Source organism: Anopheles coustani, chromosome 3 (assembly GCF_943734705.1).
Source record: "Anopheles coustani chromosome 3, idAnoCousDA_361_x.2, whole genome shotgun sequence".
Taxonomy (NCBI): Eukaryota; Metazoa; Arthropoda; class Insecta; order Diptera; family Culicidae; genus Anopheles; species Anopheles coustani.
The window spans coordinates 56,305,046-56,326,026 of record NC_071288.1 but is presented as its reverse complement, the minus strand read 5'-3'; the positions used below and the strand labels follow the sequence as shown (position 1 = coordinate 56,326,026).

Sequence of the window (20,981 nt, the reverse complement as noted above, 5' to 3'; positions counted from 1 at the left end):
TTATGTTTTCATAAAATATACCATAAAGCTCTAATCACACCTCACAGCGTGAAATTCTGTTCCACACTTTTAACATTTTTCCAAACGATTTGAATCTTAGTGGAAACTTAAACATTAAACGGAAAACCAAACATTTACTCCAAAGTTATTATTATCTATTATTTAGAGTCAATCAATATTCACTTAAAAGATGCAAACTGGCATGTGTCTGTTAAGCCAATCTATGGAGACGCATGGTACTTCAACGCCATCGCACTTCAGCGTAGACTGTACCATGTGACTATATTAAAGGCATGTTTTTAAACTTTTGTTATTTCACTGTAAAATTAATAACGATGTTAGTAGATGAAACATACTTTATTTTATTACATGAATAAAAAAAACTACAGTTCACTTGTGCCGTGTGTTTTGGGCAGAAAAAATATTCATTTGTAGAACGATGTCACGGACACTACGTAACTTGAGGAGCAATGCGCTACCAGCACACCGACCGAATCGAAAAATACCTGGGACACCAAATCCAATAAAATGGGTTCCGTTTGACGCAGTTTGACTGCACATTTTGACATCTGCTTCCTGTTGTTAGATTGAACCACCCGGTGAGACGCCTTAGGGCTCGGCTTCTCTCGCTTAATTTGATGGCGGATTTGTACCACACTGTGAAGATGTCTGTAGATGGAGTAGAAGCTGTATTCCCTCTTCGTCGGTCATCCTAGCTGCAAAGCACTTTACTTCGGCGAATCGTGGTGAAAATCGCTTCCGGCGAGGATACAACATATTTCTTCCTTTTTTATATGTACTTTTGATTCCGTTTAGCTCCTGATGGATTTTAAATTTATTACATCCACCAAATGAGCTACTGTCATTCACTGTTCACATTGCTGTCAGTTAGCGTAGATCAATGTTTTTTTTTCAAACCATTGACAAATTAAAGCAGGGTTTAATTTCATAAACTACGGCAAATTTCCTTACTTTAATATTAAGCGTACAAAAACAATTTGACCAAACGTCAAAACCAAACCAACTTTGAATACAGTAGGATACCAAGACGTTACAAACACTACACGATTTTGGTTGTGGTTCAAATACATACTCGCATGGTTCTTCCTTTAATCCTTGAAACATTCTTTGCCGTTCGTTCTTATGTGATGGCATTTTCCACAAAACCCTAGGAAGCACAATGAGTTACTACTTTGTCTTTTCGGATATAAGCCTCTTTAGCCTTGTCGAAGTTTTCAGATGCAACTCGCATCTTTCAATAGAAAAGGGACTTTATTTTCCTCACCTACGCCCGTACCGAACACCTATTGTTCTACGTGCGAGTAGCATTATTGAATTGTACTTTTTTTATTTGTCCCAAACACATGAAACACCCTGCAAACAATTCTTCCCGGCACCAACGGGTTCCACTAAATCCGGTCCTGTGTGTCGACAGTGTTCATTGGTGCCGTTTCGACGTCTTGTAACGTATTCCGTTTCTTCCGAACCGTCTAAAAGCATTCCCCCGGTGTGGATGGATAACCGTGAACAAAATCACTCACATTGTCTTGGTTCCATCACGAAGCGTCGATTGGGCAACATTTCCTATACCGGATGCTGTCGAACACAACTTACTTACTTGACACTTATAACCATTCACCGAAAACAAACGAACGAATACAATTGCACTTCGAAACTGCCCCATGGGATGGTTAAAAAGGAGCATATTTTTTCACTTTCCATTCGCATTTCTTCGCGCCCCGCGGAAGAAGGAAACGTTCCGAGAACATGTGGAAAGTAGAATATGATTTTACTACATAGCCTGAAAGCACACATAGCGTCTTTGAAAAATTGTCGAGATGCTTTCACAACGAGTTAGTTTTCACGCTGAAATGCATTCATGTTCTCCATATTCGATTTATATCACATCTGCTTGGAAATGTTACAGAAAATAAGAAGCAGAGAAGAAAACCGATCGATTCCTTGTATGTGATGGACCGGTTGGGATATTTTCTTTTTCTAAACTCGCTCATATGTAAAGCGGGACACAATCATTTTAAAACAATTTATTCAGCTATTTTTGCACTTTGTTTTTGACTAACTCTGGTTCAGAAATGGAGATTTGTAAAATTGGATAATCAAATCATAGATTGGATTAATCAAATAATCTACCTCTGGTACATTTCTGATTTTAAAATTGAATTCGAAAATTCACGCAGCTAGCTAGAATGACAGGTTCGCCCTATCTCACCATTGACCTCACCCCACTTCACCATTGACAAGTATATATAAAGTTAATGTAACATTGCCTTGGAGCGTGATTTTTTCGCAATGTCCGTGGGGTGTTTTTAATTACTGAATAATGGTTACAAACAATATTTTAATATAAAGATGTCAAAGTTTCAGGGATGCGTTTGATTCAATTTTACCAGCAACATAAATAAACCAATGAATTCGAACTGTTTGCATACCGGGAGTAATCCGTACGATGCTTCCCTCGGATATTGTGTTCCACAATCCGATAATCCCGCATGGTTCGCCTTGTCTAAGCATGGTTTAACACGTTGTTTTCATGCGGTCAGATTAAACCTACCGAACAATCACGCACACGAATCACATTCCGACATGAAAGTTACAGGCGGAAAATTGAAATTTGTATCTTGAATATGTAATCAGGATATTAATTTCCCATAAAAACGGTTCCATCAAGCTCAAACGGCTACCGAAACGGCAGGAACGCTCGGTTGCGGTACCGTTGTCCATGCTGCTCTCGCACCAGCCGACGCGTGAATGCCAGATTAAAGCGCGAACCATCCCGGTACGAAAACAAAAACAACGCAAACATAATCATAACTCCGCCCGAACGACTGGCGCACAATGCCAAGGGTAAAGGCGTTCGGTGCACACCGGTTATAAATATTGATGAGTGCCAGCTACCAGAATGGTGCTGCTGGGGCATTATGTTAGTCCTGTTTTCCGTCAAGTGCCATGAGCACTTTCGGTGTGTTTATTTACTCCCAGATCTTACCACTTTCTTCTGAACCGCTTTCACTTTTTCGCATTTTCCCGCAGGTTGTCTCTGCATCGACGATCGGTAATTTGACATCGGTGAATCAAACGGATGGGGCAACCGATGGCAGTGGGAGAGGTGCCGGCGGTGCCGGAAGCACGGGGATCCCTGGTGGCGCAGGAGATGACACCGACGATGACGACGTAGATGTCCTGTCCCCGCTGTCGATGTCATTTCTCGGTAAGTAACGTAAGCTACCATTTGCCATCGGCCTGTTCCCGTCGCAGATGCCTGTGCGAGGGGCAAAGGGTCATAAGCTAAAGGCTGTCGGTGGCTCACAATCTTAACTCTGCTCACTTTCGCTCGCATCCCCCAGGTGTTTTCCTTTCGATTGTGATATTTCTTTCCGTGGCGGGTAATATTCTGGTATGTATTGCCATCTACACGGAGAGAAGTTTACGACGCATCGGAAATCTGTTCCTAGCTTCGCTGGCCATCGCCGATCTATTCGTCGCATCACTCGTCATGACGTTTGCCGGCGTTAACGATCTGCTAGGTGCGTCATCACCGTCAACTCCACATGACATTCGACGGTCAACGAAATTATTTCTTCACTGTATGCTCTTTCGACCCTTAGGCTACTGGATATTCGGGGCTCAATTTTGTGACACGTGGGTCGCGTTCGACGTGATGTGTTCAACCGCTTCCATCCTGAATCTGTGCGCCATCTCCCTCGACCGATACATTCATATCAAGGACCCGTTACGGTAGGTTTCCATTATTTGCTTGTTTGTCGTAGAGAAAAAATAGTTATACGTACATAGAATCCACGATTTACTCTACAACAGTACACTACACGCTGACAAAGGTCGATTAAATAGTAAGCACTCCGACAAGTGGTCCAATAGTCCCGTGCTGATCAATTAACCCAACTCAAGCGGAACAATCCTCTGTCAACCGCAAAATCATCCGAACCATGCGGAAAACACTAAATCGAGCAATTTGCTAAACGTCCCACACACACAAAAAAAATGCAATCTTGTGTAAACAGATCGCCTTCATCTTCGTATACGGTTGCCTTCCGCAACCTCCTCCATCCACTGCTCCGGCGAAAATACCCTGAACGCTCTGGGAACTAGTCTGACGCCGATAATACTGATGAGTCCGTGCTAGGCTGCAAAGTGTTTGTAAAAGCCACCTCTTATAGTATACCATATCATCATTGGTGTGGCGTCATGGCTTATGCTAACTATTGCCAACACACGTACTTCTCGGATGACAGAGAGAACTTATGTCTCATTTGCATAGCTCTGCTTGGCTGAGGTGGCTCGCAAGACCCGAGGCAAAACCTTAGGTCAACTTGTTAATCTCGAATCGATTCCGGATTGATTGGATTACAACCGAAAGTGTTTATGCTCAACGACCGCACGGTCAGGTTGATTGTGGCGAAGGGTCAACGATGGGGCCTTGCTGTGTGCACATTATACCGGACCAATATGCCCCGGGCGCCAAACGGTGGAAGTTGATATTCAAATAAGTATCTAATGTCATTCGTACATGATCAATTTAATTTACGTTTCTTAGGAAAGATAAAAGAGAGTTAAAAGTGTAATAATATTCGTCTGCTTGGGTATTTAAATAAAAATAAATGTAGTTAAGGAGTATTCATCCCTGGTTTCGAGTAAAAAACTGAAACAGGTACACACTAATTACCCTCGAATTTGTATTCGTTTTTGAATTTGTATAAACGGTTCGTCAATAAAATTGTCCTTTCATTCTATGTTGATTCAGGATGTATCTTTCGAGCTGTTATTACAACATCATGTTATACAAATGGTTTTACCTGTTCTTGCAAATACTTACTTACTTAATGCAGCTTTTCAACATGGGAATGTTAGTATTTGTAATTCAGTGAAATAAGTAATGCTTATGGAACTAACGCTTTCAAGCTGTGTTCAATAATTTAATTTATGATTTATTATGAAAATTAAGGAAAAATTTGATGAAATTGAACTATAGACACCTTATTTTATGTTACGAAAGATAAAATAACACCATTTTAATATCTTATATGACAAATGGCATATATATAGATTGATGCGGTTTTAAAATTTCTAGATTTCCCCCTGCCATAAAAATAAATAAATAAAATGGTTTTATTCTCTTGCTATTTCACGAGGTTAGTAAAATGATTAAGCTTAAATCTATTGAAGATATTGAAATAATGTGTAGAGAAACGAGTCGTGCACAAGCAAGGCGACAGCAATCAGCTATCAGAAGAAACGTTTTAGCCCAATCAACGTCCTACGCGTGCTACGGTATTACATTAACATATCAAACAGACAACCTCTTCGTTAGTATTTGCTACTCCGCTTAAAGGTAGCAGGTACATTTAAAGGCATCCAGAATACCCATAAACTCTGTCAACGGATGTTAAAGGTGATGGAATCAAGAAAACTCATACTCGGAAGTCCACGAATCACTCACTCCAATGATATCGCCTTTTGATGCTTTGCCTTCAAATATTTTCGTTGCCAAAATGAACTCGTGCAATAACGTGACGAAGTTTCTTCCCGGTGTAGCTAATGATGGAAGTTTACTTAAGTTTATTAAAGTGGACGGTACAAAAGTTAAGGCAACGTCCAGTAAAAACGAGTTTCAACGCCAAAAAACGACGACTTTTAAATTGAATTTTAAACTATCATTTCCGGTTTCGTGTGCAAACGCACAAACTTTCCAGAGTGCCCTTTTAATTCCCACAGTCGTGCAGTTTCTTCTCCGGAAAAGACTCACACTTTTGTGTCGTAAATTTTCAAGATGTTACCTGCTATGAAATCACTCTTTGCCTGACCATAGTTAGCCAACCATTGTTCACAGCCGCAAGAGTCGACGGTTTCTTCGTATTTGCCAGACCGTTGTCCAAAGTTTTCTATTTCATTAGCTAACTATTAGCTGTGAAGTGCCAGCATAACAATAACACCGAGAGCTTTGATCCACCAGAACAATTCAGCAGAATGGATGGCAGAAGAGTTTTTCAGCGTGCAATATTTCCTACACAAACAATCCAGTACCGTCCACTAGGACTTTACCGACCTACTTCGCGCTTTAGTTTCGTTCATTGGATAACTGGTGGAGTGTACTGTTCAACCATCGAGATCGTTTTAAGAAAAGTCAGAACAGAACCCGACGGTACGGAACCCAAGATTAAGTGCGCAGATGGGCGATGCATGACAGTTGAAACACAACACCATCGAGAAAGGCCATTCGTTGCAAGAACCACAACGTCTACTGACACGACCTGACAAGCCACTCACCTAAAGTGTGGATAAAACAATTGAATTAATTAAAACTTTATCTACCAGCTCAGTATTCACAAAAACAATGGAACTCATCGGATAGCAAGCTCTAAGGATTTGTAATGCTCAGAAATCGGACGAACATAAGAGACGTATGAAAACATTAGGTCGACGAAGAATCCTACAATTTTCTCTCATCATTTGTTCCGGTGGGACGAAACAAACACATTATGGAAATGGTACGTTTCCGAAAGCACCCAACCAGAAGGCTCAAGGTTTTACCACAAACCGTCCTTGCAGTCAAGTTTTCAACATTGGAAAGTAAGTTTATCTCATTGACTGCCCTTCCCTACTCAGCCTTTGGAACATCCTTTACCAATCGTTTGTAGGTCTACGCTGTCACTTGTATACATCACGAAAGCTTAGTTTCATACTCTTACGGACTTAGTTTGTGTCCTCACCTTTTCCCTTCGCAAACACTGCCGAATACAATTAGTCACAGGCCATTGGTACTTTAATCCCTTATCTCGCTCAACAGAGTCTCAAGTTCTCAGCCTGCGGTAATCGAGGCAATTGTAAGGATCAGTGCGGTCATCACTTTCACTCACAATTGACAGCACGCCCGTTGTAACCTTTTTGAAATGGAGCATCCCATTCGAAAGTAAGCGAACCCACCATTCGAAAAACTGTACTTTTAGACTGACTTTCCGGTCTGTCGTAAATGGGGCCGATAGACGAGATATACTGGGAGGGTTGGATGACGTTATCTCTTAAAAGCATAACAACCACGTTGATGCGAAGCTCGTCGAACAAGGCCCGGAAAAGTTCTCACAATCTTTCGATGTGCTATCTCATAGAACGATGGTTTGAAAACCGACACAACCCGGGATAACCATAGCCCAAACATTCTTTTGAAACTGCATTACATACGTCCTTCTCGATGTAGAGTTTACTTTCTATTCCTCCGTCTTAATGCTGGAAAGAGTTTTCCTGTAAGTCGAAAGTTTAACGTTTCTGCCATCTTCACTTGTTGCATGGAATTATTTTTTCAAACAAACCCTCGCACTTTGCATTTAACGACAAACGATCGAACCAGCATTTTAATCTTGGAACTCGCAGGTATAACGATGTCAGCAATATTATCCGTACGCTTTGTTTTGCGAAATCATTGGCATATGCTCCGATACGAAAATGCAAACGAAGAATCAAACATCTCTGTTGACGGCTATCACGTTGAATGGCAGCTCCTGTCTCGTATGTTCCTATCATATCGGAAAGATGCGTTAGCAAATGGCAGGTGATATGCGCTACTACCATCAGTACGGTTTGGAAACGAACACGTTACTGCACCAGCTTCCTAGTGGCAGCACATTTACTGATGAAAACCTGGTTGTTGTTTATCTACACGTAGGGAGTGAAGAGGAATGTTTTCCTTACTCCTTCCTTCCTAGATCAGTTTTGTTAACGAATATAAACGTTTTCTATTCTTTTGCATTGGATCCCTGCTTCGTAGCTTTAGCGGTTTCAATTTTATTTTTAAAATGTGGTTTGCATCGAAGCCAAAGGGTCTTTACAGCTTTCTTTAATAATCAACCACTTCACAGATTCCAATGGGAAGTACATAATACGTTAATCAACAATTTCCTGAGACTTTGCAGAATGTTCGCACAATCAGATTTCTGCTTCGTACAAACGCGCTGACCACCTAATATACAGAATACACCGTATCATAAGCGGTTTCATACTTCTATTCTAACTCTCCAAACATGCGTGATACGCGAACGCCTATATAAATACCAATTCTAGCTGGTGCTCATTCATGCCTATATAAATACCAATTCTAGCTGGTGCTCATTCATGCTGGTTGTGGTAACGATAGTAAAAATTCATTCGACCATGTACCTGCGAGGGTTTTTCTCCCCCCCCCCCCCCAACCCCCCCCCCCCCCCCCCATATGTACACTCTACAATCGTTCATTCAACTTTCGCTCTATTGAGCCATTGGAAGGAGTGTTCCCATAGAACAAGCAGAATTTAACCAGGTCTTATGCGCTTGAGGGATAACAGACGCTTTGTGCTCGGTTGAGCCGTCTCACTAATTTCACAACCTATGCTATGTATTGATGTGGCGAACGGACCCAAACCGATATATCCTAGTTCACACCATGTCTATGGATGGTTTCCCCACGTAACGAGCTGTGCTGTGGTTTTGGGATACGATAATCCCTTCCCTTTACGGTTAAGGACGGCTTCATCTCGCGCCGAGTACCGAGCAACCCGATAGTCATCTGCTAAAGCAAGAGCAGACGGTCACGAACGTGTGGGAAGTCCACTTCCCGTAAAATAAGAGAAAAATACCATGCTACTTCCCACCTTAGGCAGGAAACCGCCCATGTTGTTGCTGCTACATTATCGCCACGACGGTGGGGTTTCCGTCAGGCATGGTATATTCCAAACTTTCTATTTTTATCGTCCATCACACAGATACAACGCTACGTATAGCAAAGTTGTATATTATAGCAATGTCCTCAATCGGCTTTGGAGACGAATCAATGGAGGCCGGTAGGTTGTGTGATGTCATCAGCCACACAGGATCCATCGGTTTACATACTTATCATCTTGAAAATCGATAACAATTCTAATTGATTACAAATTTAACCATTGCATTACGCTCGCCTCAGTGATTCTATTATCTCATTCAAGCGAGCGCTCTCCTGAATCAATGTCGTGAGTGTCACAAAAACCAACAGAAAATTAAAAATTATTCGAGGAAAATTAAATTAACATTTTTGGCCGTATTCGAGCCTTAATGGTTCCATACTTTTAATTATGGAAATGACGATGGAACGCAATAAGTATTCTTAAAGTTCGTACACGCTACATTAAATTATTTTTTTTTAAGATTAGCCATAAGTTTTGGAGTACTTTAATAACACAAAGAATATTTCTAAATTCTTTCAAAGTAAAGCCTAACTGCATTTTTGTGAGTGAAACAAAGAGTTTCACGTTTGTTTGATGCACATAGTATTCCAATAAAATGCTAGCCGATAAAGAACTCCGCTATTTACATTTTCCCCGTTGTCCAGGGGAAGATGAAAAATTCCAGCATCACAAGAATTTAAATAAAAAGTAAACGAAACCTCCCATTGTTGGTAACACCATAGAAACTATCGTGGTTTTAGCCGAACCTTTCAAAGGATGCAAAGAGGAACCTGCGGTATAGTTGTGGTATAATTATCGTTATTGATGAATTAAAGTACAAAATTGCGCTCATCGGGCAAATAAACTCCGGCATTTAAGGTCAGGCTGGGACTGGAAATGTGAAGCAGGAGGTGCATCATAACCACACTTCTTTTCGAGTGCCAGAGTGCCCTTTACTACGCTTGGTGGTATAGCGATTCGGTAGTCAGAGTGGCGGAGGAATGTACCCAGTCATGCATGTATTTACTGTAACACCTGGGACGGCTGTGTAGCGTACAGGAAAACTGAGCAATGCCGATGATATGCACATGCATATTTCGTATGCACATGCAACCGCAATGGCCACAGTTTGTGCAATGCCAACGTACACGATGATGTCAACCAGGGTGATTATTATAGTTTAGCCAGTGACTGTGTGGTAATTATGATTAACCCAGATTGACGGTATGCCAGCGTTGGGTCAACATATCGCTAATGTGAAATTTTCGGAAACGCGATGTGATGACTTACGAGAACCATATGGTAAAGTTCACATTTTTCTCAACTTTTACCATAAACTACAAAATCGCTGCAAAGAAGTTTACGAAATATGGGTGTGCTGAATAACAAAATCCATTTTGGGAAAGTCTGTAGCAAGCAGTTTCAAATTTATGCTTTCCATAAATTGCCAACAATTGTTCAGCAATGAATTTTTCTCGCAGAAAAATTTTAACAGATCTGGCCAAACTACATCACTGGGAAATTTTTTAACACAAATCATCCGAACGCCTTCTGGACAGGTCACTCGAATCAATGAATGAAGTAGAAGAGAGAAATTCATGCTCGTTTTTCTTTTCCAAACTTCGTTTACACTGGAAATGGGATCCAGGGGGATGAGAACGGAATTTATTTAGGGTGAACATTTCCCTGTTCAAAATTTCCTCTAACAGAAATTGATTACAACATTTCCATGTCGTTCAAAACACGGAATCAAAAAACATGAAAATTGAACAAAAATGTCATAACTCTTTTCCTAAAACTAGGAGTCGGTGTTTATTAGCATATTTACTGTGCATTGGTTTTTCTGGAATTTCGAATTAATTAATTGGGCAACTAAAAAACTTGAGAAGCTTTTGTACATTTTAGAAAAAAGGAAACATGCTTTTAGATTCATTATTTTCCTTTGCGAAACTTTCATTAAACTCGATCCCTCCGAAACTTCTCTAATTTTCATTGCAATCGTGTTGCTAGCCCAAAAAGAAGTGTAACACTAACCTATCAAATAGTTGCACTGACCAACTGCTATTTTAAAAACTTTGTGAATCAAGTATACCAAATCCCGTTCGGCGGTTGTATTACACCCTCTGTTACTTTTTCCCTCGGTTATTGGTGCAATTCGTTGGAATTAGATGTGGTAAAATGGTTTTCAATTTGCGAAACCATTCGCCATTGAAGCTTGTTTCGCACATCCTTGTGCATAACCTTTTCCTCGCTATGCTCTCCGGTCACTTCTAAATTATAGGATACATATTTTCCCAGCAGTTTTCCGTCTCGCGTGACGACCAACCAACACTAACTCCATTTAACTGACTGGGTGACACGCAAACTTACGCTACCGTGAGTCACATAATTTGTCCTTTGTTAGGATGAAAACGCATTCCCGCGTTTTTGCTCTTTCCAGTGAGAGAGATTTTTCATTTTCAACCACCCTTCGATGGTCGTGTAATGGCTGACATTTACACATTTTTCATCCAGCACAATCTCAACTTTACAGCAGCCGATGGGTTGGGTGGAACCACGTTGCAAGCAGGTTGTAATTTGTGTATTAGTAAGGAGTTCCCAGGCATTTGCTTAGCGACAGTGCACTCTACACACAGCCATAAACTTTGCCATTGTTACGTTACTTGCTTGGGGTGAAGTAAATCAAAAATAAATTAAATTCCAAAACACTTCCCGACTCCCCTGCAGACGGTAGGTGTAGAAAGCGAAGAAAAATGATTCAGTGAAATTATACTTGCGAGATGCGCGAAAACCAACCGTACCCAGCGAGAAAGTATTATCGAAATATACCCCGCAAGCGATTTATTTTTTCACCCATCTTTACTTTCCGACATGTAAGGTGAGATGTGTACATATCTTCGTTTCCTGGCGTGTTAACGGATGTGCCCAATCGTCTTCCCTTTCTTCTTGGATAGGTCGGTTCTGAACGTGAAAGATAATTTACCAAATTTCAATTTATTATTCGTTCTTTTGTCCCTACATCATCGTTCTTTGTTACATTACCCGTGAATCACTTCCAACCGACGATACTGAATGAAAAGAATGAATCCCTTGCAAATATTCGGAACATGCGATGTAAACACACATTTTCTTCATCCTCAACCATGGTGTGGATTGAAGTGATGCCTGGTATGTTTTACCGACCTCTCGGTGAAGTTCATTTTCTTCATGGTCTCTTCATTATTTAGCAACGAGATTTTAATTTCGTTTGTTGCGGCTTAGATATTTTTGGTTCAGATTAAATTTAGACAGCAATTTATTAAAGTAACGATTCCAGTAAAAAAGCTGCACGGCAGTTCACCTGAAAGATACTTCAAATAAGTGCAGAAAAGCAATAAACAACTGCGCTTTCATTCATGTAAATACAATGATTTTGGTAAAACAAGCATCAATTTAAGTAACCCAAAAATATACAAATCCAAGCAAACACTCAAGAGCTGATTTATGCTGCGGAGGCGTAAACCGTACCCCATTTAAAACTTTCATTTGTTTATTATCCTAAAATCCCTTCTGATTTGCCCCTAGTACATCGGTACGCCCGAATTTTGCCCACGTTATCCACGATAATCTCCGAGCACTGAGGCCTTCTATTTCGACAACCGGGCTCTTTGCCAGTAAACTTGTGTAAAATTGTACAAGATAAGCTGCAAACGCTACCCCGGGCTATTAACAAGCGTCCTAACAATTTTGTCGGCTGCGAGACACGAACTCCACCACCAAGTGGAGTACTTGTTAGTCGAGGATGATGAGCATGTACTCCAGCAAATACTGCACCCAACTGCCGAATTCCACAAACGGTGTACCAAATTGTACAAATTCAACACTTTACAGCGACCAACCCGTCTAGCTAAACTTTAAACGCTCGAAGCGTTGAGGTTACTACGCCTCCTGGGAAAGAGCCGTGCGGTTCTTCGGGGGATTAAAGTTTAGCGATTTGGTGCGGTTGAATTTGTGGCTTCAAAGCTGCAGCAAATGTCGATATATTGCTGCACATCTGGGACACAACTGGCGTACATTCGCTTCAATATTGACGTTGTGCTTGTCCCTAAGAATTTTAATTCAGACAACCTTTCAAACAGATTTGTTAACAATCTATGAGCATCACGTAATCCTTGTAAAAATTACATTCAATGAAAATACTTGCCTAGAAATGTATCATGAATAAAATGACAATATAAGTGTACTGTTAAGAAAAATATGTTGAGCCCCTTTTTCCGAGGCATACTTATTTTTTTATTGTTTCGCGTCTTTCCAAATTCCCCTATTTCTTACAGGACTATCCCGTTATCCCTCGCAAACCGTTGTCGGTATAGGAATGTACGATGTGTCGATTCTTTTTATTGGTTCTTTTCTACGCTTTTTCTCCGTCCTTCGCTTCGTTGGTTTGTTTTCATTTTTCAAATCTCGCCGATTGAACCGAAGTGGCCAGTGGTTGTGTCCAACAACTGGTTAGATAGGAAGAAGGCCGAGCAATATGGTTTCAATACAAGAGAATGGGATAAATGAATACTAATGCGCTGGTTAGGCATTCAGTGTACCACCTGCTCATAAATGCTGGTATAGCTAAGAGGTTTTGTACTTTACGGACTGTGCACGATTTTTATTCTTGAATTTTTCAGTGCAGTTTAATTAAACTTGCCGACCAACAACACATTATACATTCATCAGCAAAAGGAGCTGATTCCATGATGAATTTAAATTTATGAAGATTTAACAAATCATTTTACTTTTGTCTATATTCCATTGTAGTAATAAAACCGTTTACATACAAAAATGTTTTAATACAATAACCGATTATTCATATGCGTTCGACAGTCCAAAGATTCTTTCTAATAGGACATGGAAAGTCCAAATTGTTATACAATTATCAATAATACTGTGAAATATTTTTTTTATTATTTAGTCATTTCCGATGTCAATTAACTTGAAACTGATTAAATTCTACAATGTTTGTATATAACTTTTTCAAAAAAAATGTATTCAAATGATTGAGTGAATGAATAATCAAAATTGACAAAAGCAATCAACACAAAAGCAATATGTTTATGGGTACCTGGCCAGCGGCTCTTGTAGCTCTGGTGGTTTTCTTGGTTTCATTTCCATCTTGTTATTGAAATCAACACGATTTAGAATACTACGCCTTATGTTTTGTACAACAGTGTTTCACGTAGTAGCATGATTATGAAAAGAAGGCGTACTCAAATTTATCTCATGCTTAGGACTAATTTTACAATATTTTTTGTTACATTAAATTTACTTTAAAGTATAGTCAGACCCAATTCAATCTTTTAGTAACTGTTTTCCGGATCAACTACAGACCGGGTCTAACACAGTAAAATTATTGCATACCACTCAGAACACAATCGTCACTAAAAATCGGCACTTCTGCAGTAAAACGAAATCACTCCATAATGCCGCACCTCACATATTGACCAACACCCTTTTTGCAACGGTGATATTTACAGGGCAGCTTTATGACACGTTTTATTTTCCGCGCCTTTCAGTCATTCGAACTCGCCCCCGCCAGCAACCATTGATATTTTATTGCAATACCCAGGGTGAAGTAAAATCGTCCTCATCAACTGTACGCACATTCAAATTGGTATGATTTGGTAACTTAAACGACCCGTTCCCGCGAGCGTCTGCGGACGAACGGAGAATAAGCACGGACTCAATCATTACTGTTATCTGAAAATCGATTTACATACCTCGGTACCAACCGACGTTCGTTTTGCTTCTCGGCTCATCGACATCGAATGCTCTAGAATTGAATTCTGTTTCAAGTTGGAACCAACAGTGCCTTCCTTCACAGTCATGTAGTTCTCTCTGATAGCACAGCAACTGCCACCATGCGCATATATTGGGAAATGACTTCATTACCCATTTTGCTGCCAACCCGTACTTTTGCTACCAAATGATTGGCCGATTGACACACATACAAATTCTGCGTGCACCTTAAGCCTGCGCTACGAAGTCGCGTGTCTGACCGATTTTAATTAACCCCTATCGTTTGCCGATAATTACGGAATGATTTATGGAGTTGGTACGAGCAACTTACCAGTGTTGTTATACGTTCGTGCGAATTGTGCTGTGATTTTAATTATCGTTTTGATTAATTTCGAATATCTGTTTGCAGCTGCACATTCATTACCACTGCAAAAGTAATCATCTTTGTGTATTGTTTCGTTTCGTACAGCTATGGTCGATGGGTGACACGACGAGTGGCCATTGGAACGATTGCTGTTATCTGGCTGCTAGCGGCTCTGGTCTCTTTCGTACCGATATCGCTCGATCTGCACCGGGACAAGCGGGACAAAACTGACACATCGCTCAAAATCAACGGGATCAAGCATGAGACCTGCGCCCTCGATCTAACACCAACTTACGCTGTTGTTTCTAGTTGTATAAGCTTCTACGTACCTTGTATAGTAATGATTGGCATTTACTGCAGGTGAGTGATAGTCATTTATTTTCCCAACTGGCCGTATCTTTCCATTTTGGTTTTTTTGGTTAAACGCATTAAAAAGTTGAACTAAGTTTCATCGGCTATATGAAGAAATCTATGCATGATAATAGAATTAAGTAAATTGATAAGATCCATTGGTTAGGTTGCGAAAACAAAATTTGACTATCTTTCAGATGGTTTTATGGCATATCGATTTTAGTTATTTAAAAACCGTTACTTCTGAGTAGCAGGCCTCAATCGATGCTTCTACGTAACAATACCAATATTTTCTTAGTTATCCTTAACTATTTGGCCATTAGATGAATTTTCCGGTTAAAAATAGAGAAAGATTATACGACTTTGATTTCTCTTCTTCGCTCATGATCTTATTTTGTTTATAATGATGAAAAACAGTAACAGCTTAATTCGAAGGACACGAAGTGTACACGTATATTATATGTTGTATATATATTTCGAACCAAACCTGTACTGCATAACATTGAAAAGCAGCTAAATTAGTCGCTGAATCTCGATATCAGTCTCTTCCAAGAGGGGCCTATTTCCACTAGAGGATGTTGTTCCACTTAAAACATGAAATTTCGGCCATCATTCTACTTATACAAACGTACAAACATGGCTATGTTTTTATTTACTCTAGTAAATAGATCCAAGTTATTGGAATCCTTCGCACTTATCATGTTGTAGATGTCACCGCACAAACTTACTCATTCTTTTATTTACTCCAATAACTGCAAATAGATCCAACTAATTGGAATAAACAATTTCGAAGCAGTACATCAAAACAGATCTGCCTGCTCTCGATAAATAATTGGGCACTGCCAGAAACGCTCGTTCGGTGTCTAGCTTAATCCCTACAACCAACTCAAAATCAACGAGTTTCATTCACATCCAGTCCAACGTTCACAAGTCGACAGATACCAATAACTACCATGGCCGTTTCGTTGTATGGTACCATCAACCGTTGAGCTATTTCATTACGTTTCTAGTGGATTTAAAACATACCTTTTCTTTCTCTTGTTGCCCCATTCGATAAGTTTTTCCTATGAGATTGACGTAGAGAATAGTCTGGAAAAGCGGTTGTAGGGAAGTTTAAATTAATTTTCAACATATGTGCCGCTGCTAATCGGCTTATCTGGCTTTGAAAACAGCCCTACATCCGCAGAACGAATCGTGCGATTCCATCAAAATTTAGACAGGTGATTTTATTATTGCAACTCGTCGTCAAATTATGTTGACGAAACGATTTTATCTTTGCTTTTGATTTTGACATGATGAAAAGTTTAAGCTAGTTTTATTTTAAGCAAACTTAATAAAACAGAATAATACTGGTTAAAAGGATATGAAATCGCTTGATTACGTTGCTATTCCTGACCTATTAAAAAGATTTTTTGAGGACATCTTTTGGTAACATACAATAAATGAAACGTCACAAACATAACCGTACCTAAACCAAATCAATGACCTGGGAAAGATGGCCATGCCTGAATGCACCTGCCATGTTTTGTCGTCAAACAAAACCGTCGCTGTCGCAATGAATGAGATAATATCCGTTTCTCTTCTGGCATTGAACACATTCTGTCTCCCATCTTCAACACAATGCACGTTTCATATCTCACAATGAAACCACAGGAAGTATATGGTCAATGTATGACCAAATCGTGGACAAATGGGAATCCTTATTATTTGAGCAAACATTTGATAAAGCCTCAGATGCTGCCACGTTTGTGACAAATTTACATTTTCGGTTCCTTCTCAGAAGGTCTCCAGAAAGTCACTCAACTGTAACGTTTCCTCTAACCCAGCTCCTTATGGGTTGCTTCCGAATTGATGTTCAGGTATCGTTTTACTAAGGAAATTTTCGATGCTATTTCTTTCCATTCCCATCGCAGGCTTTACTGCTACGCCCAGAAACACGTCAAATCGATACGTGCCGTTACACGGCCCGGAGAGATCAGCGAGAAGCGCTACCGCAGTATACGAAAGCCCAAAAACTGCAAGAACAAGCTTAAACTCCGCCAGCTGGCCCATCACGCATCATCGCCCTACCACGTGTCGGACCACAAGGCGGCTATAACCGTCGGCGTTATCATGGGCGTGTTCCTGATTTGCTGGGTTCCTTTCTTTTGTGTAAATATCATTGCTGCATTCTGCAAGACGTGCATCGGACAGCAAACGTTCAAAGTGCTGTCCTGGCTCGGGTACTCCAACTCGGCCTTCAACCCGATCATCTACTCGATTTTCAACACGGAGTTCCGGGAGGCCTTCAAGCGCATCCTCACGACGCGCAGCTCGTGGTGCTGCGGCCAAGAGATGGGCAACATTTACCCCCGGAGCAGCGATCGGTACGTAACGGACTATGCGGCGAAGAACGTCGTCATGAACTCTGGGCGCTCGTCTGCCGACCTGGAGCAGGTCTCAGCAATATGACCTTACTAAGCAACATCAACAACTGCATAAAACGCCAGAACCTTCCAATCCCCAACCTTTACTACGTCTGTCGCATTGTTACACGAGCTTTACCCAATCATGCCTACCCACCACGTAGTACTTGTGTCAACTAGTATAGATGACACCACTTTGGAAGCTCCTAGAAATTCAACCTCCACACTATCACTCCAATAGTGAGTCAATCCAACCCGATAGCTGTTGCCGGTAAGCAAGCTGTTGGCTACGCGTCGTACATGGTCAAACATACCGACTCCATTTTCCAATCGGCTACTAACAGCCTCATGCGAATCGTACATGTTTGCAGTATCGCTTGAGAAGGTAAAATAGTTTAAAGGTCCCACCAATTACTGACATATGCACATACACAGATGGAATTCTAATACTAGGGTTTAGGGATTTATGTTCTAGCTGTTGTTGATGTTGAAATGGTAGAAAATCTCTTCTAATGAAAAGGAATTGTGCAATAGAGTCAATGCTTAATCGAGTGATATGCCGATTTTGTTCTAACGTGTACGGCATTCTGCAGCATTGACAAAATACTAAATCCAACTCACATATCTGCCAATCCTTTCGATGCTAGTAGTACGTAACATAGATAGTACGATAGGTGATTAAAAATTGTTTTGTGAATAATGCATCCTAGTCAGGTATTGTAAGTGTACCGGTTAGGATTCCCGTGATAGATATCGTAACGCATGTAAGTTCCATTTCATAGCATTAGTACGAAAAAACAACCCTTTTGGATGTACTGGCTACGGGTGTGTTGAGTTTTGTGAGTAGTTACTATCGTATCCTGGCCGATCCAGGAAACCAGGTTTTGAAGGTGCGATCGTGATTTAGGATCAATTGAGATTGTTCGACAGAGTACGGAAAACACTGTTCAGTGGTTATCAGTAACCATGATTTAATATTCACACAATAAAGCTGCCTTTTGTTCACAAGATTCATGAGAGCTTTGCACTCACCTCGAGATGTAAAAATACGTTCTACGTTCTATTGAGAATTTTCAATTTTTAATTAATCAACCACCCAGCTCTGACATTTCTTCCTTTGAATCTTTCCAACATGATGTTTAATAGTACCAAAATTAAGAATTACTTGATGAAAAGACTGATTATTCATTATTTATCGAAAATAAGATGAAGTTGATTGAGCACAAAACAACCCAATACAAATCTTTCCAAACCATACTGTCCCCGACTCGGGTGATTTACAATCGTTTGGAGGCGGAAGCTGCTGATCCACCAAACTAAGGTATCCTAAGCAAATTTGTTTACCCTTTTAACAACCAACTACACTCCAATGAAGATATTAGCACAACGGTACGATAAATGTAGTAGTGATAGTTGCATAAAACATTGAACCAAATAGCGAAAACGCACGTAACAAATAGTACGAACGTCAGAGTCTCTCCAATCAGATTTTTATTTTATCCAAATCACTGTTATCTATTTATACAGATTTTATTCGAATCAATCTTACATGCTACAGTTGAATTTTATATTTATATCTATATACCCTACCATGTGGACGTCTGTTAAATAACATCAATCTAAACATACACTGCAGTCCCGATTATGAAGGTTCATTTATCCTAGACGAGCTGTGTATAATAGAATGAAACGGATAATCCGTACTTTTACAGTCACAAAACCATAATGATTATCAAATTCACAGAATATTAAGTATCAATTGACAAGCACTTCAACGATGAACAGCCTGATAAACATTGGTTATGATTTAAAAAAATAATACATAACTTATCCTGATGCCGTTTGCTACAGCTAATGTGCGTATTTTACAAACTAAATTCTTCATGTAAACCTGAGTAACCGAGATTGCAGTGTGTTTAAGACCACATTTGAGCTTGTGAACGTTTGAAATGTTTGAATAACTAATAAATACGCATCAAGTAAAATTTGTATACATATACACCCATTGCTCGGTGAAAACTGTGAAGTTTATGGATCCGCCGTCGATCTTCGCTTAAACAAAATGTCCTTTCCAAATAAAATCTGGTTTGATTCGATCAAAACGTAAATTCGACAGCTATGTTTGATCTATTGTACTGTGTACTGTGGCATTTTAATGAATGTGTTAATCTATTTCCAGTTGAACTATTGGAATTAACCATTATATATGGCACCAAAGGATTAAATTAATTGTTACCAAACCCACCAATGACATATTTTGTGATCGTTTAGCATATAATTCTAACAAATTTAGGATCATTTCCGTAAGCTCTGCATTCCCACATAAAACCAAATTAGTTAGATAGTTTCTAGTTGTTTCTTTACTCACGATCCATAAACTTAATTCTTTATCAACAAAAGCCTATTTTTTATTAAACCTAGACCCACTATCAAGAGGATATTGAATGCTGAGATTCTTAAGAAACAGAAAGCTTTGATATATTGATACAGGATTGCGTTCTAACAATCTTTACTAAAAACATTAAAATTCTCCAAATAAAACACTCACTGCAAAAGGAATCAGTGAGTAATAATGAAAAAATATTGGTTAGGAAGCCACTATTAGAATAAGCAGAAGTATCTCTGGTTCAACATTTTCAATGTATAGTATGGATATTGCTGCAAGCAACACCTGGCTTAGGATTTAAAAAAAACATTGAAGGCATCGGAACAAGCAGTAATCACCAAAAACTAGTACATCTGGATATGAATCCGCACCTGCAATATCACTTACCAAATCATACAACCACAGAACAAAACAAAGAGTAAATATTGGAAACCCCAGATCCAACAAAAAAAGGTAGGAATGAGAGTAGGCCGATAGAATGAAAGCAAACGTAGACAATGTTAAAGTAAAATATTCCTACAGTTATTTTTAAGAAACAACACAACAAAAACGTGACAAAAACAAGGCATGTATTCTTGCTACAAACAGGGAGTGTCCACAGGTCAACAAATCCTTTTTGACCAAACCTGTAAAATGAATATGATTTGAATAAACAAGTTCAGGTCATCTAAAGAGAGCGATGTGAAAATAGATACTGTCATGTAGATATTCTCATTGAGAAATAGACATTGGGTAAATTTTCTACGTAATTGTAACTAGAAAGGAAACAAATCCGTTAAAGGCAGCGGTAAGTATTATCAATTTTTATCCAATCCATCTTGCTCTTTTAACCGAAACGGTTAGCATCGTTCTGTAATATTGAAAATACTTAGACTTCCACTCAGTCCTCACCTTTTAGCTAATATTTACTAACTGCTATATTATTATTTCGTTTATTTCAAAAAAATGTCGTGTTCACGAGCTACATATCAAAACTGTACAATTCCAACTAATAAAAAAGAAGG

The 20,981-nt window shown here is 39.6% G+C and overlaps 1 protein-coding gene across 1 annotated transcript in view; it reads left to right on the top strand.

Moving 5' to 3' along the window:
- LOC131260865 (dopamine receptor 1) overlaps window positions 1-17,637 on the top strand; it is a 69,655-nt gene extending 52,018 nt beyond the window's left edge. Inside the window, exons 2-6 of the mRNA XM_058262705.1 lie at window positions 3,052-3,229; window positions 3,366-3,545; window positions 3,627-3,756; window positions 14,941-15,195; window positions 17,100-17,637. Of these exons, the coding sequence (XP_058118688.1) occupies window positions 3,052-3,229; window positions 3,366-3,545; window positions 3,627-3,756; window positions 14,941-15,195; window positions 17,100-17,637 (1,281 nt within the window). The remainder of the gene's footprint in view (window positions 1-3,051; window positions 3,230-3,365; window positions 3,546-3,626; window positions 3,757-14,940; window positions 15,196-17,099) is intronic.
- The last annotated feature ends 3,344 nt before the right edge of the window (window positions 17,638-20,981 follow it).